The 17,479-nt window shown below is 53.3% G+C and overlaps 1 protein-coding gene across 1 annotated transcript in view; it reads left to right on the top strand.

Annotated features, from left to right (window-relative positions):
* The window catches only part of CACNA1F (calcium voltage-gated channel subunit alpha1 F), a 77,269-nt gene that overhangs the window by 10,207 nt on the left and 49,583 nt on the right, over positions 1–17,479 (top strand). The window contains exons 6-9 of the mRNA XM_064737849.1: positions 2,091–2,230; positions 2,309–2,451; positions 5,666–5,818; positions 12,598–12,794. Of these exons, the coding sequence (XP_064593919.1) occupies positions 2,091–2,230; positions 2,309–2,451; positions 5,666–5,818; positions 12,598–12,794 (633 nt within the window). The remainder of the gene's footprint in view (positions 1–2,090; positions 2,231–2,308; positions 2,452–5,665; positions 5,819–12,597; positions 12,795–17,479) is intronic.

The following is a 17,479-nucleotide window of genomic DNA, read 5'->3' as shown; positions in this document are numbered from 1 at the left end:
CTGAGCAATGAGGGGACACTGAGAGCAATGAGAGACCCCAAATGTCCCCAGGGTGGAGGGGTCAGTGGGGGTCCCCAAATGTCCCCAAAGGGGAAGGGGACACTGAGCAGTGAGGGGACCCCAAATGTCCCAAAGGGTTCCTGTCCCTTGTCCCCAAAGTGTCCCCAGGGTGGAGGGGTCAGTGAGGGGACCCCAAATGTCCCCAAAAGGGGACACTGAGCAATGAGGGGACCCCAAATGTCCCCAAAAGGGGACACTGAGAGCAATGAGGGGACCCCAAATGTCCCCAGGATGGAGGGGTCAGTGAGGGTCCCCAAATGTCCCCAAAAGGGAAGGGGACACTGAGAACAATGAGGGGATGGAGATGTCCTAAACGTCCGCCTGGAGAAGGGGTCAGGGTGTCCCCAAAAGGGCAAGGGGACACTGGGTGACCCCATAACCCCTGATTCTGGGGGTTCTGACCCCAGGAGCAGGTGGAGGATGAGGTGTTCCTCATCATCCTCATGGTGGAGCAATGAGGGGACAGAAACATCCTCCTGGAGAAGGGATCAGGGTGACCCCAAAAGGGCAAGGGGACACTGGGTGACCCCATAACCCCCTGAATCATGGGCTGCTGACCCTCCCCACCCATTGTGCCCCCTCCAGGAGCAGGTGGAGTTCGTGTTCCTCATCATCCTCATGGTGGAGCAATGAAAAGATGGAGATGTCCTGAAATGCGGTGGGGTCAGGGTGACCCCAAAAGGGGAAAGGGACACTGGGTGACCCCATAACCCCCTGAATCAGGGGGTTCTGACCTCCCCTTGCCCTCCATGCCCCTCTAGAAGCAGGTGGAGCTCATGCTCCTCATCATCCTCATGGTGGAGCAATGAGGGGATGGAGATGTCCTGAAATGTCCTCCTGGAGAGAAGCGACCAGGGTGTCCCCAGAAGGGCAAGGGGACACTGGGTGACCCCAAAAGGGGAAGGGGACACTGGGTGACCCCATAACCCCCTGAATCATGGATTGCTGACCCTCCCCACCCATTGTGCCCCCCAGGAGCAAGTGGAGTTCGTGTTCCTCATCATCCTCATGGTGGAGCAATGAGGGGATGGAGATGTCCTGAAATGCGGTGGGGTCAGGGTGTCCCCAAAAGGGCAAGGGGACACTGGGTGGCCCCATAACCCCCTGAATCTGGGGGTTCTGACCCTCCCCACCCATTGTCCCCTCCAGGAGCAGGTGGAGCTCGTGTTCCTCATCATCCTCATGGTGGAGCAATGAAAAGATGGAGATGTCCTGAAATGCGGTGGGGTCAGGGTGACCCCAAAAGGGGACAGGGACACTGGGTGACCCCATAACCCCTGAATCATGGATTGCTGACCCTCCCCACCCATTGTACCCCCTCCAGGAGCAAGTGGAGCTCGTGTTCTTCATCATCCTCATGGTGGGGCAATAAAAAGATGGAGATGTCCTGAAATGTCCTCCTGGAGAAGCGACCAGGGTGTCCCCAGAAGGGGAAGGGGACACTGGGTGACCCCAAAAGGGGAAGGGGACACTGGGTGACCCCATTTCATGTTCCTCATCATCCTCATGGTGGAGCAATGAGGGGATGGAGATGTCCTGAAATGTCCTCCTGGAGAAGCGACCAGGGTGTCCCCAGAAGGGCAAGGGGACACTGGGTGACCCCATAAGTCCCTGAATCATGGATTGCTGACCCTCCCCACCCATTGTACCCCTCCAGGAGCAGGTGGAACTCATGTTCCTCATCATCTTCATGGTGGCGCAATGAAAAGATGGAGATGTCCTGAAATGCGGTGGGGTCAGGGTGTCCCCAAAAGGAGAAGGGGACACTGGGTGACCCCAAAAGGGCAAGGGGACACTGGGTGACCCCATAACCCCCTGAATCTGGGGGTTCTGACCTCCCCTTGCCCTCCATGCCCCTCTAGAAGCAGGTGGAGCTCATGCTCCTCATCATCCTCATGGTGGAGCAATGTCCTGAAATGTCCTCCTGGAGAAGTGACCAGGGTGTCCCCAAAAGGGGAGGGGGACACTGGGTGACCCCATAACCCCTGAATCATGGATTGCTGACCCTCCCCACCCATTGTGCCCCCCAGGAACAAGTGGAGTACGTGTTCCTCATCATCTTCACCGTGGAGACCTTCCTGAAGATCATCGCCTACGGGCTGGTGCTGCACCCCAGCGCCTACATCCGCAACGGGTGGAACCTGCTGGACTTTGTCATCGTCATCGTGGGGTCGGCGCCTCTCTGGGGACACGGGGACACCTGGTGGAGGTGGTGGCACCCGTGTGTGACCTCCTGGTGTCCCCACAGGCTGTTCAGCGTCATCCTGGAGCAGGTGTCCCACAAGCCGGGCGATGCCCACCACATGAGCGGCAAGCCGGGCGGGTTTGACGTCAAAGCTCTGCGCGCCTTCCGCGTGCTGCGCCCGCTGCGCCTCGTGTCCGGGGTGCCCAGTGAGAGCTGGGGGGATTTGGGGGGGGTTTGGGGGGGTTTGGGGGGGTTTGGGGGAATTTTGGGGGGGTTTGGGGGGGATTTGGGGGATTTGGGGGGTTTGGGGTCTGCCCAGTGAGAATTTGGGGGGTTTTGGGGGGATTTTGGGGGGTTTGGGGTCTGTGCTTCGTCTCAGGGGTCCCCAGTGAGAACTGGGGGATTTGGGGGATCTGGGGGGATTTGGGGGGAATTTGGGGGAATTTGAGGGGATTTGGGGGGAATTTGAGGGAATTTGGGGGGAATTTGGGGGGTTTGGGGTCTGCCCAGTAAGAACTGGGGGGATTTGGGGGGATTTGGGGGATTTGGGGGGATTTGGGGGGTTTGGGGTCTGCCCAGTGAGAAACTGGGGGAATTTGGGGGGATTGGGGGATTTGGGGGGAATTTGGGGGGGATTTGGGGGGTTTGGGGTCTGCCCAGTGAGAATTGGGGGGATTTGGGGGGAATTGGGGGGATTTGGGGGGATTTGGTGGTTTTGGGGTCTGTGCCTCGTGTCTGGGGTGCCCAGTGAGAAACTGGGGGATTTGGGGGGAATTTGGGGGGTTTGGGGTCTGCCCAGTGAGAAACTGGGGGGATTTTGGGGGGATTTGGGGGGATTTTGGGGGGAATTTGGGGGTTTGGGGTCTGCCCAGTGAGAAATTGGGGGGATTTGGGGGGAATTTGGGGGGAATTTGGAGGGTTTGGGGTCTGTGCTTCGTCTCAGGGGTCCCCAGTGAGAAATTGGGGGGATTTGGGGTGCTTGGGGTCTGTGCCTCGTGTCGGGGGTGCCCAGTGAGAGCTGGGGGGATTTGGGGGATTTGGGGGGAATTTTGGGGGGATTTGGGGGGATTTGGGGGGTTTGGGGTCTGCCCAGTGAGAAATTGGGGGGAATTGGGGGGGAATGGGGAGAATTTGGGGTCTGCACCTCATCTCAGGGGTGCCCAGTGAGGACTGGGGGAATTGGGGGGAATTGGGGGGATTTGGGGGGATTTGGGGTCTGTGCCTCATGTCCAGGGTGCCCAGTGAGAACTGGGGGGATTTGGGGGAATTTGGGGGGTTTGGGGTCTGCCCAGTGAGAAATTGGGGGGGATTTGGGGGGTTTGGGGGGATTTGGGGTCTGTGCCTCGTGTCCGGGGTGCCCAGTGAGAATTTGGGGAGATTTTGGGGGGATTTGGGGGGAATTTGGGGGGATTTGGGGGGAATTTGGGGGTTTTGGGGTCTGCACCTCGTGTCGGGGGTCCCCAGTGAGAAATTGGAGGGATTTGGGGGTTTGGGGTCTGTGCCTCGTCTTGGGGGTGCCCAGTGAGAAATTGGGGGCATTTGGGGTTTCTGGGGGGAATTTGGGGAGAATTTGGGGGGTTTTGGGGTCTGCGCCTCGTGTCGGGGGTGCCCAGTGAGAACTGGGGGGATTTGGGGGGATTTTGGGGGGATTTGGGGGGTTTGGGGTCTGCCCAGTGAGAAATTGGGGGATTTTGGGGCAATTTGGGGGGAATTTGGGGGGATTTGGGGGGTTTTGGGGTCTCCCTCAGGTTCCTACAACGCCTCCTGTGCTCCTCGAGGATTTTGGGGGTGTTCAGTGATTTATATAAGAATTTTGGGTCTCTCAGTGATTTCCATGAGAATTTTTGGAATCTCAGGGATTTATACAAAGATTTTGGGATTTTCACTGATTTATATGAAGATTTTGGGGGTCTCACTGATCTATGTGAGAATTTTGGGGTCTCAATGATTTCTATGAGAATTTTGGGAGTCTCAAGTATTTATATGAAGATTTTGGGGGTCTCACTGATCTATGTGAGAATTTTGGGACTCTCAATGATTTCTATGAGAATTTTTGGGGTCTCACTGATCTATGTGAGAATTTTGGGGGTCTCAATGATTTCTATGAGAATTTTGGGGTTCTCAATGATTTCTATGAGAATTTTGGGAGTCTCAAGTATTTATATGAAGATTTTGGGGGTCTCACTGATCTATGTGAGAATTTTGGGGCTCTCAATGATTTCTATGAGAATTTTGGGGGTCTCAATGATTTCTATGAGAATTTTTGGGGTCTCAATGATTTCTATGAGAATTTTGGGGGATCTCACTGATCTATGTGAGAATTTTGGGAGTCTCAATGATTCCTGTGAGAATTTTGGGTCTTTCAATGATTTCTATGAGAATTTTGAGGGTCTCACTGATTTCTATGAAGACTTTGGGATTCTCAATGCTTTATATGAGAATTTTGGGGTTTATATGAGAATTTTTGAGGTGAGGATTTCTCAGTGATTTCTATGAGAATTTTTGGGGTCTCAATCATTTCTATGAGAAATTTTGGGTCTCTCAATGATTTCTATGAGAATTTTTGGGGTCTCAGTGATTTATATGAGAATTTTGGGTCTCTCAGTGATTTCTATGAGAATTTTTGGGGTCTCAAGTATTTATATGAAGACTTTGGGATTCTCAATGATTTATATGAGAATTTTGGGTCTCTCAATGATTTCTATGAGAATTTTGGGAACCTCAGGTATTTATATGAAGACTTTGGGGGGTTTTTGGGATTTTCACTGATTTATATGAAGACTTTGGGGGTCTCACTGATCTATGTGAGAATTTTGGGTCTCTCAATGATTTCTATGAGAATTTTTGGGGTTCTCAATGATTTCTATGAGAATTTTGGGGGTCTCACTGATTTCTATGAAGATTTTGGGATTCTCAATGCTTTATATGAGAATTTTGGGGTTTATATGAGAATTTTTGAGGTGAGGATTTCTCAGTGATTTCTATGAGAATTTTTGGAGTCTCAATGATTTCTATGAGAATTTTGGGGAGCCTCAGGGATTTCTATGAAGATTTTGGGATTCTCAATGATTTCTATGAGAATTTTTGGGGATCTCACTGATTTATATGAGAATTTTGGGGTTCTCAATGATTTCTATGAGAATTTTGGGTCTCTCAGGGGATTTCTATGAAGGTTTTGGGATTCTCCCTGATTTATACGAGAATTTTGGGGTTCTCAATGATTTATATGAGAATTTTTGAGGTGAGGATTTCTCAGTGATTCCTATGAGATTTTTTTGGAGTCTCACTGATTTCTATGAGAATTTTGGGGGGTCTCACTGATTTATACGAAGATTTTGGGATTTTCACTGATTTATACGAAAACTTTGGGGGTCTCCCGGATTTCCCATCTCCTCCTGACCCCCCCTGTGCCCCCTGCAGGCCTTCACATCGTGCTCAACTCCATCATGAAGGCCATGGTGCCGCTGCTGCACATCGCGCTGCTCGTGCTCTTCGTCATCATCATCTACGCCATCATCGGCCTCGAGCTCTTCATCGGCCGCATGCACAAGACCTGCTTCTTCATCGGCTCTGGTGGGGCTGGGGGCTGCAAAGGAGGGGGGGATGGAGGGTTTGGGGCACCCCCAGAGTTAGGGGCACCCCCAGAGTACCCTCAGGGCTCCGGTTCAGGGATTGGGATCCCCACATTGAGATTCCCCCTAAAAATTTCTGAGATTCCCCCTAAAATTTCTGAGATTCCCCTAAAATTTCTGAGATTCCCCCTAAAAATTTCTGAGATTCCCCTAAAATTTCTGAGATTCCCCCTAAAAATTTCTGAGATTCCCCTAAAAATCCTGAGATTCCCGTAAAATTTCTGAACCGAGGATGCCCCAGGACATCCCACCAGGGTTTTGGGGTTCCTTAACTCACTGAGACCCCCCCCAAATCACCTGAGAACCCCTCCAGGACACCCCAGTGGGGTTTTGGGGTTCTTTAATACACTGAGACCCCCCTAAATTCCCTAAAGACTCTCCCAGGACATCCCAGTGGGGTTTTGGGGTTCCCCAAAACATTGAGACCCCCCTAAATCCTCTACAGGACATCCCAGTGGGGTTTTGGGGTCCATTGACACACTGAGACCCCCCTGGAGACCCCAGGACACCCCCAGAGTCCCCTCAGGGCTCCCGTTCAGGGATTGGGATCCCCACATTGAGATTCCCCCTAAAAATTTCTGAGATTCCCCTAAAAATTTCTGAGATTGTCCCACTCCCAGAACTGGGGATCCCCCAGGACACCCCAGTGGGGTTTTGGGGTTCATTGACTCACTGAGACCCCCCTAAATCCCCTGAAGACCCTCTCAGGACACCCCAGGAGGGTATTGGGGTTCCCAACACTGTGAGACCCCCCTAAATTCACTGAGAACCCCCCCAAGAGAGCCCAGCAGGGTTCTAAGTTCCTTAATTTAGGGGTGGGGTCTTCTTAACACACTGAGCCCCCCCTAAATCCCCTGAAGACCCTTCCAGGACACCCCAGGAGGGTTTAACACATTGAGCCCCCCTAAATCCTCTCTAGGACATCCCAGTGGAGTTTTGGGGTTCCCAACACACTGAGACCCCTCTGAAGACCCCAGGACACCCCCAGAGTCCCCTCAGGGCTCCCGTTCAGGGATTGGGATCCCCACATTGAGATTCCCCCTAAAAATTTCTGAGATTCCCGTAAAATTTCTGAGATTGTCTCACTCCCAGAACTGGGGATCCCCCAGGACACCCCAGCAGGATTTTGGGGTTCTTTAACACACTGAGACCCCCCTAAATTACCTGAGAACCCCTCCAGGACAACCCAGCAGGGTTTTGGGGTTCCTTAACTCACTGAGACCCCCCTAAATTCACTGAGACCCCCCCTAAATTCACTGAGAACCCCCCCAAAAGAGCCCAGCAGGGTTCTGAGTTCCTTAATTTAGGGGTGGGGTCTTCTTAACTCACTGAGACCCCCCTAAATTCCCTCTGGGTCACCTCAGTGGGGTTTTGGGGTTCATTGACACACTGAGACCCCCCTAAAGACCCCAGGACACCCCCAGAGTCCCCTCAGGGCTCCCGTTCAGGAATTGGGATCCCCACACTGAGATTCCCCCTAAAAATTTCTGAGATTCCCCCTAAAAATTTCTGAGATTCCCCTAAAATTTCTGAACCGAGGATGCCCCAGGACATCCCAGCGGGGTTTTGGGGTTCCCAGAACACTGAGACCCCCCCAAATCACCTGAGAACCCCTCCAGGACACCCCAGTGGGGTTTTGGGGTTCCCAACACTTTGAGACCCCCCCTAAATTCACTGAGAACCCCCCCAAAAGAGCCCAGCAGGGTTCTGAGTTCCTTAATTTAGGGGTGGGGTCTTCTTAACACACTGAGACCCCCATAAATTCCCTCTGGGTCACCCCAGTGGGGTTTAGGGGTTCATTGTCACACTGAGACCCCCCTAAATCCTCTCTAGGACATCCCAGTGGGGTTTTGGGGTCCCCAACACACTGAGACCCCCCTAAATTCCCTCTAGGACACCCCAGCAGGATTTTGGGGTTCTTTAACACACTGAGACCCCCCTAAATCCTCTCCAGGACATCCCAGCAGGATTTTGGGGTTCCCAACACACTGAGACCCCCCTAAAGACCCCAGGACACCCCCAGAAACCCCTCAGGGCTCCCGTTCAGGGATTGGGATCCCCACATTGAGATTCCCCCTAAAAATTTCTGAGATTCCCCTAAAATTTCTGAGATTCCCCTAGAATTTCTGAGATTGTCCCACTCCCAGAACTGGGGATCCCCCAGGACATCCCAGTGGGGTTTTGGGGTTCATTAACACACTGAGACCCCCCTAAATTCCCTAAATCCTCTCTAGGTCACCCCATTGGGGTTTTGGGGTTCTTTAATACACTGAGATCCCCTAAAGCTCCTGAGACCCCAAACCCCAGCACTGAGGATTTCCCAGGATACCCCAAGCAGGATTTTGGGGTTCCCCAACACACTGAGACCCCCCCTAAATTCACTGAGAACCCCCCAAAAGAGCCAGCAGGGTTCTGAGTTCCTTAATTTAGGGGTGGGGTCTTCTTAACACACTGAGACCCCCATAAATTCCCTCTGGGTCACCCCAGTGGGGTTTTGGGGTTCTTTAATACACTGAGACCCCCTAAATCTCCTGAGAATCCCAGGAGGGTTTAACTGACTGAGACCCCCCCTGAATTCACTGAGAACCCCTCCAGGACACCCCAGTGGGGTTTTGGGGTTCATTGACAAACTGAGACCCCCCTAAATTCACTGAGGACCCTCCAAGGACATCCCAGTGGGGTTTTGGGGTTCATTGACCAACTGAGACCCCCCTAAATTCACTGAGAGTCCCCCCAGGACACCCCAGTGGGGTTTTGGGGTTCCCAACACTCTGAGACCCCCCTAAATCCCCTAAAGCCCCTTCCAGAACACCCCAGGAAGGTTTAACTGACTGAGACCCCCCCTAAATTCACTGAGAACCCCTCCAGGACACCCCAGTGGGGTTTTGGGGTTCCCTAACACACTGAGACCCCCCTGAAGACCCCAGGACACCCCCAGACTCCCCTCAGGGCTCCGGTTCAGGGATTGGGATCCCCTACACTGAGATTCCCCTAAAATTTCTGAGATTCCCCTAAAATTTCTGAGACTGTCCCACTCCCAGAACTGGGGATCCCCCAGGACATCCCAGTGGGGTTTTGGGGTTCCTTAACTCACTGAGACCCCCCTAAATTCACTGAGGACCCTCCAGGACATCCCAGTGGGGTTTTGGGGTTCATTGACACACTGAGACCCCCTGAAGACCCAGGACACCCCCAGAGTCCCCTCAGGGCTCCCATTCAGGGATTGGGATTCTGAGATTCCCCTAAATTTCTGGATTCCCTAAATTTCTGAGATTGTCCCATCCCAGAACTGGGATCCCCAGGACACCCAGTGGGTTTGGGTTCTTTAATAAACTGAGACCCTCTAAATTCACTGAGATCCCCAAGGCACCCCCAGGATTTTGGGTTCCCAACACTCTGAACCCTAAATCCTTAAGCCCTTCCAGACACCCTGGAGGGTTCAACTGACTGAGACCCCCCTAAATTCCCTGAGAACCTCCCCAAGAGAGCCCGCAGGTTCTGAGTTCCTTAATTTGGGTGGGGTCTTCTTAACCCTGCCTGTCCTGTCCCCTGTCCTGTCCTGTCCTGTCCTGCCTTCCTGTCCTGTCCTGTCCCTCCTGTCCTGTCCCTGTCCCTGTCCCTGTCCTGTCCTGTCCTCCTGTCCGTCCATCCTGTCCCTTCCTGTCCCTGTCCTGTCCTGTCCTGTCCTGTCCCTGTCGCCTGTCCTGTCCCTGTCCGTCCCTGTCCTGTCCCTGCCGCCTTCCTGTCCCTGTCCTGTCCTGTCCGTCTGTCCTCGTCCCTGTCCTGTCCTGTCCCTTGTCCCTGTCCTGTCCTGTCCTGTCCTGTCCCTGTCCTGTCCCCTGTCCTGTCCTTGTCCTTCGTCCTGTCTGTCCTGTCCCTGTCCCTGTCCTGTCCCTGTCCCTCCGTCCCCTGTCCTTCCTCCTGTCCCTGTCCCTGTCCTGTCCTGCCCTGTCCCTGTCCTGTCCCTGTCCTCTGTCCCTGTCCTTCCTGTCCTTCCTGTCCCCTGTCCTGTCCCTGTCCTGTCCTGTCCCTGTCCTGTCCTGTCCCTGTCCCTGTCCCTGTCCTGTCCCTGTCCTGTCCCTGTCCTGTCCGTCCTGTCCTGTCCCTCCTGTCCGTCCTGTCCCTGTCCCGTTGTCCTGTCTCCTGTCCCTGTCCTGTCCTTCTGTCCCATCCCTGTCTCCTGTCCTGTCCCTGTCCTGTCCTGTCCCTGTCCTGTCCCCCTCCTGTGTCCCGTCCTGTCCCTGTCCTGTCCCTGTCCCTGTCCTGTCCCTGTCCTGTCCCTGTCCTGTCCTGTCCCTGTCCCTCCTGTCCCTGTCCTGTCCTGTCCTGTCCCTGTCCTGTCCTGTCCCTGTCCTGTCCCTGTCCTGTCCCTGTCCCTGTCCTGTCCCTGTCCTGTCCCTGTCCCTGTCCTGTCCCTGTCCCTGCTGTCTCCTGTCCTGCCTGTCCCTGTCCTCGTCCCTGTCCTGTCCTGTCCCTGTCCCTTCCTGTCCCTGTTCCCTGTCCCTGTCCTGTCCTGTCCCTGTCCTGTCCCTGTCCTGTCCTGTCTGTCCTGTTCCCTGTCCCCTCCTGTCCCTGTCCCTGTCCCTGTCCCTGTCCCTGTCCTGTCCCTGTCCTGTCCCTGTCCTGTCCCTGTCCTGTCCCTGTCCTGTCCTGTCCCTGTCCTGTCCTGTCCCTGTCCCTGTCCCTGTCCTGTCCCTGTCCTGTCCCTGTCCCGTCCCTGTCCGTCCTGTCCTGTCCTGTCCTGTCCCTGTCCCTGTCCTCTGTCCCCTGTTCCTGTCCCTGTCCTGTCCTCCGTCCTGTCTCCCTGTCCTGTCCTGTCCTGGTCCCTCACCTGTCGACTGTCCCTCCTGTCCTGTCCTGTCCTGTCCTGTCCTGACCGCTTCCTGTCCTGTCCCTGTCCCCTATGTCCTGTCCCCGTCCACCTGCCTGTCCCTGTCCTGTCTCTGTCCTCCTGTCCCTGTCCTGTCCCCTGTCCCTGTCCCTGTCGTCTCGCCTGTCCTCCTGTCCTGTCCTGTCCTGTCCTGTCCTGTTCCCTGTCTCTGTCCTGTCCCTTCCTGTCCTGTCCTGTCCCTCCCTGTCCTGTCCTCCGTCCCTGTCCTGTCTGTCCTTCTGTCCTGACCCTGTCTCCTGTCCCTGTCCGTCCTGTCCACTGTCCCTGTCCCCCTGTCCCTCCATGTCCCTGTCCTGCTCCTGGTCCTGTCCTGTCCTGCTGTCTGAGTCCTGTCCCTTCCTGTGTCCCTGATCCTGTCCCTGTCCCTGTCTGTCTGTCCTGTCCCTGTCTTTCCTGTCCTGTCCCTTCGATCCCTGTCCCTGTCCTGTCCCTGTCCCTGTCCTGTCCCTGTCCTGTCCCTGTCCCTGTCCCTGTCCCCTATCTTCCTGTCCCTGTCCTGTCCCTGTCCTGTGTCCTGTCCCATTCCTGTCTCCTTCTCCTGTCCCTGTCCTGTCCTGTCCCTGTCCCTGTCCCTGTCCTGTCCCTGTCCTGTCCTGTCCCTGTCCTGTCCCTGTCCTGTCCCTGTCCTGTCCTGTCCCTGTCCCTGTCCTGTCCCTGTCCTGTCCTGTCCTGTCCCTGTCCCTGTCCCTGTCCCTGTCCTGTCCCTGTCCTGTCCTGTCCTGTCCCTGTCCTGTCCCTGTCCCCCTGTCCTGTCCTGTCCTCGTCCCTGTCCCCTGTCCCTGTCCCTGTCCTGCTCTTCTGTCCTGTCCCTGTCCCTGTCCGTCCTGTCCTGTCCTGTCCTGTCCCTGTCCCTGTCCCTGTCCTGTCCCTGTCTGTCCTGTCCTCCTGATCCTGTCCTGTCCCTGTCCTGTCCTGTCCCTGTCCTGTCCCTGTCCCGTCCTGTCCTGTCCCTGTCCTGTCCCTGTCCTCTGTCCTGTCCTGTCCCTGTCCTCCTGTCCTGTCCTGTCCCTGTCCCTCCTGTCCTGTCCCTGTCCCTGTCCCTGTCTCCTGTCCTGTCCGTCCTGTCCTGTCCTGTCCTTGTCCTTGTCCCTGTCCTGCTTCCCTGTCCTGTCCTGTCCTGTCCCTGTCCTGTCCCTGTCCTGTCCCTGTCCCTGTCCTGTCCGTCCTGTCCCTGTCCTGTCCTGTCCCTGTCCTGTCTTCCTGTCTGTCCTCTGTCCCTGTCCCTGTTCCCTGTCCCTGTCCTGTCCTGTCCCATCCTGTCCCTGTCCTGTCCTTGTCCCTGTCCTGTCCCTGTCCCCATCCTGTCCTTGTCCCTGTCCTGTCCCTGTCCCCATCCTGTCCCTGTGTCCCCATCCTATCCCTATCCCTGTCCCTGTCCCTGTCCATGTCCCTGTCCCATCCCTGTCCCTGTCCTGTCCCCAGACCTGGAGTCCGAGGACGATCCCTCCCCGTGCGCAGGGGAACGGAATTCGGAATGGGGATTTCAGCAGGGACAGGAATTTTATCAAGAATACGAATTTTAACAGGAATTTTCAGCAGGGACAGGAATTTTTAACAGGAATTTTAGCAAGGACACAAATTTTAGCAAGAACACGAATTTTATCAGGAACGGGAATTTTATCAAGAACACGAATTTTAGCAAGGATGGGAATTTTATCAGGGACAGGAATTTTCAATAGGAATTTTCATCAGGAAAAGGAAATTTTGAGCAGGAATTTTGAGCATTAACAGCAATTCCAGCAGGACCAGAACCACCCCAGGGCTCAGGGGCTGTGACAGCGACCCTGCCCTGCCCGGCGCTGTCACCGCTGTCCCTGTCCCCTCCCCAGACCTGGAGTCCGAGGACGATCCGTCCCCGTGCGCGTTCTCGGGCCACGGCCGCGCGTGCCTGCAGAACAACACCGAGTGCCGCGGCCGCTGGGAGGGGCCTAACGGCGGCATCACCAACTTCGACAACTTCTTCTTCGCCATGCTCACCGTGTTCCAGTGCATCACCATGGAGGGCTGGACCGACGTCCTTTACTGGGTGAGACCCCAAAATCATCATAACCCCTCCCTGAGAGCCCCAAAAATTCTGATATAAATCAGTGAGAACCCCAAAATCCTCACACACATCCCTGAGCTCACCGTGTTCCAGTGCATCACCATGGAGGGCTGGACCGATGTGCTCTATTGGGTGAGACCCCAAAAATCACTGAGACCCCACCAAAATTCTGATATAAATCAGTGAGAACCCCAAAATTCCCATATAAATCAGTGAGACCCCAAAATTCTGATATAAATCATTGAGAACCCCAAAAATTCTGATATAAATCATTGAGAGCCCCAAAATCATGAGCTCCCCAAAATCCTCACACCATCCCTGAGCTCACCGTGTTCCAGTGCATCACCATGGAGGGCTGGACCGACTCCTTTATTGGGTGAGACCCCAAAAATCATCTGAGAACCCCCAAAATTCTGATATAAATCAGTGAGAGCCCAAAAATTCCCATATAAATCCTGAGACCCCAAAATCAGTGAACCCCCAAATTCTGATATAAATCATTGAGCCCCCTAAATTAGTGAGACTCCAAAATTCCATATAAATCACTGAGACCCCAAAATCCTCACCAAATCATTGAGCTCCACCAAAATCCTCATACAAATTGAGAACCCCCAAAATCCTCATATAAATCATTGAGCCCCCAAAATCTTCACATAAATCACTGAGACCCCAAAATTCTGATATAAATCAGTGAGACCCCAAAATTCTGAATAAATCAGTGAGAACCCCAAAATTTCACACACATCCTGAGCTCACCGTGTTCCAGTGCATCACACATGGAGGCTGGACCGACGTCCTTTATTGGTGAGACCCCAAAATCATCATAACCTCATGAGACCCCAAAAATTCTGATATAAATCAGTGAGACCCCAAAATTCCATACAAATCACTGAGACTTCCAAAATTCTGATATAAATCAATGAGAACCCCAACATGAGCTCCCAAAATCCTCACACACATCTCTGAGCTCACCGGTTTCCAGTGCATCACCATGGAGGGCTGGACCGAGTCCTGATTAATTGGGTGAGACCCACAAAAATTCTGACTATTAATCATCACAGACTGAGAGCCCCCAAAATTCCATATAAATTAGTGAGAACCCCAAAATCACTGAGCTCCCCAAAATCCTCACACCCATCCCTGAGCTCACCGTGTTCCAGTGCATCACCATGGAGGGCTGGACCGACGTGCTCTATTGGGTGAGACCCCAAAATCATCATAACCCCTCACTGAGACCCCCAAAAATTCTGATATAAATCACTGAGAGCCCCAAAAAATTCTGATAAAAATCATTGAGACCCCCAAAAATCCTCACACACATCCCTGAGCTCACCGTGTTCCAGTGCATCACCATGGAGGGCTGGACTGATGTGCTTTACTGGGTGAGACCCCAAAAATCACTGAGACCCCCAAAATCATCATAACCCTTCTCTGAAACCCCCAAAAATTCTGATATAAATCAGTGAGAGCCCCAAAATTCCCATATAAATCAGTGAGACCCCAAAATTCCCATATAAATCATTGAGACCCCTAAAATCCTCATAACCCCTCTCTGAGACCCCCAAAAATTCTGATATAAATCAGTGAGAGCCCCAAAATCCGCACACACATCCCTGAGCTCACCGTGTTCCAGTGCATCACCATGGAGGGCTGGACCGATGTGCTTTACTGGGTGAGACCCCAAAAATCAGTGAGACCCCTAAAATCCTGATAACCCCTCCCTGAGCTCACCGTGTTCCAGTGCATCACCATGGAGGGCTGGGCCGATGTGCTCTATTGGGTGAGACCCCCAAAATTCTGATATAAATCAGTGAGAACCCCAAAAATCCTCACATAAATCATTGAGACCCCCAAAATCCTCACACACATCCCTGAGCTCACCGTGTTCCAGTGCATCACCATGGAGGGCTGGACCGATGTCCTTTACTGGGTGAGACCCCCAAAATTCTGATATAAATCAGTGAGAACCCCAAAATTCCCATATAAATCACTGAGACCCCAAAAATTCTGATATAAATCAGTGAGAGCCCCAAAATTCCCATATAAATCAGCGAGAGCCCCAAAAATTCTGATATAATCATTGAGCCCCCTAAAATTAGTGAGACTCCCAAAATTCTCGAATAAATCACTGAGACCCCAAAAATCCTCACACAAATCATTGAGCTCCACCAAAATCCTCATACAAATTATTGAGAACCCCCAAAATTCTCATAGAAATCACTGAGACCCCCAAAATCCTCATATAAATCATTCAGACCCCCCCAAAATCCTCACACAAATCCCTGAGCTCACCGTGTTCCAGTGCATCACCATGGAGGGCTGGACCGATATCCTTTATTGGGTGAGACCCCAAAATCACTGAGACTCCCCCAAAATTCTGATATAAATCAGTGGGAGCCCCAAAATTCCAATATAAATCAGTGAGACCCCCAAAATTCTGATATAAATCATTGAGAATCCCAAAATTCCGATATAAATCACTGAGACCCAAAAAATCAGTGAGACCCCAAAAATTCTGATATAAATCAGTGAAAACCCCAAAATTCCCATATAAATCATTGAACCCCCCAAAATCCCATCACCCGAGGATGGATTTGGGATTTTTGGGGTCCCCCCCTTTATCTGAGCAGGGATTTGGGATTTTTGGGGTCCCCCCCTCACCCCTGACCATGCTTTGGGATGTTTGGGGTCCCCCCACCCCGAACACCCATTTGGAATTTTTGGGGTCCCCCTCACCTCTGACCATGCCTTTGGGATTTTTGGGGTCCTCCTCATGACCTGAGGATGGAATTTGGGATTTTTGGGGTCCCCTCACCCAAACAGGGATTTTTGGGGTCCCCCCATGACCTGAACATCCATTTGGGATTTTTGGGGTCCCCTTCACCCAAACAGGGATTTTTGGGGTCCCCCTCACCCCTGACCATGCCTTTGGGATTTTTGGGGTCCCCTTCACCCCAAACACCCATTTGGGGTTTTTGGGGTCCCCCTCACCTGAACAGGGATTTTTGGGGTTCCCCTTCACCTGAGCAGGGATTTGGGATTTTTGGGGTCCTCCCCTCACCCAAACAGGGATTTTTGGGGTCCCCCCATGACCCGAGGACAGATTTGGGATTTTTGGGGTCCCCCTCACCCCTGACCATGCCTTTGGGATTTTTGGGGTCCCCCTCATGACCCGAGGATGGAATTTGGGATTTTTGGGGTCCCCTTCACCTGAACAGGGATTTTTGGGGTTCCCCCATGACCTGAGCCAGGATTTGGGATTTTTGGGGTCCCCCCCATGACCCGAGGACAGATTTGGGATGTTTGGGGTCCCCTTCACCCAAACAGGGATTTTTGGGGTCCCCCATGACCCGAGGACAGATTTGGGATTTTTGGGGTCCCCCTCACCCAAACAGGGATTTTTGGGGTCCCCCCATGACCTGAACATCCATTTGGGATTTTTGGGGTCCTCCTCACCCCCGAACACCCATTTGGGATTTTTGGGGTCCCCCTCACCCAAACAGGGATTTTTGGGGTTCCCCTTTACCTGAACATGCATTTGGGATTTTTGGGGTCCCCCCCATGACCCGAGGACAGATTTGGGATTTTTGGGGTCCCCCCTTCACCTGAGCAGGGGTTTGGGGTCCCCCCCTCACCTGAGGAAGGATTTGGGATTTTTGGGGTCCCCCTCACCCAAACAGGGATTTTTGGGGTCCCCCTCACCCCCGAACATCCATTTTGGATTTTTGGGGTCCCCCTCAGCCAGACAGGGATTTTTGGGGTGCCCCCATGACCTGAGGACAGATTTGGGATTTTTGGGGTCCCCCTCACCCCTGCCCATGCCTTTGGGATTTTTGGGGTCCTCCTCACCCTCGAACATCCATTTGGGATTTTTGGGGTCCCCCCCTTTACCTCAGCACGGATTTGGGATTTTTGGGGTCCTTCCCTCACCCAAACAGGGATTTTTGGGGTTCCCCTTTACCTGAACATGCATTTGGAATTTTTGGGGTCCCCCCCATGACCCGAGGATGGATTTGGGATTTTTGGGGTCCCCCCTTCCCCTGAACATGCATTTGGGATTTTTGGGGTCCCCCTCATGACCTGAGGATGGATTTGGGATTTTTGGGGTCCCCTCACCCCCCATGCTTGGATTTTTGGGGTCCCCCCATGACCGAGACAGATTTGGGATTTTTGGGGTCCCCCACCCACACCTTGGAGCCCTAGACCAGATTTGAGATGTTTGGGGTCCCCTTCACCAAAGGGATTTTTGGGGTTCCCCTCATGACCCAAACATCATTTGGGATTTTTGGGGTCCCCTTCCCCAACACCCAAACAGATTTATTTGGGGTCCCCTCACCCATGACAGGGATTTTTGGGGTCCCCCTCAGACCCGAACATCCTTTGGGATTTTGGGGTCCCCTCACCCCCGAACATCCATTTGGGATTTTTGGGGTCCCCCTCACCCAAACAGGGATTTTTGGGGTCCCCCTCATGACCCGAGGACAGATTTGGGATTTTTGGGGTCCCCCTCACCCCTGACCATGCCTTTGGGATTTTTGGGGTCCCTCCCATGACCCGAGGACAGATTTGGGATTTTTGGGGTCCCCCTCACCCAAACAGGGATTTTTGGGGTCCCCCCATGACCTGAACAATTTGGGATTTTGGGTCCCCCTCACTGACCATGGATT

The sequence above is a fragment of the Zonotrichia leucophrys genome, unplaced genomic scaffold (assembly GCF_028769735.1).
Source record: "Zonotrichia leucophrys gambelii isolate GWCS_2022_RI unplaced genomic scaffold, RI_Zleu_2.0 Scaffold_116_142020, whole genome shotgun sequence".
Lineage (NCBI taxonomy): Eukaryota > Metazoa > Chordata > Aves > Passeriformes > Passerellidae > Zonotrichia > Zonotrichia leucophrys.
This window is presented reverse-complemented; position numbering and strand designations above follow the sequence as displayed.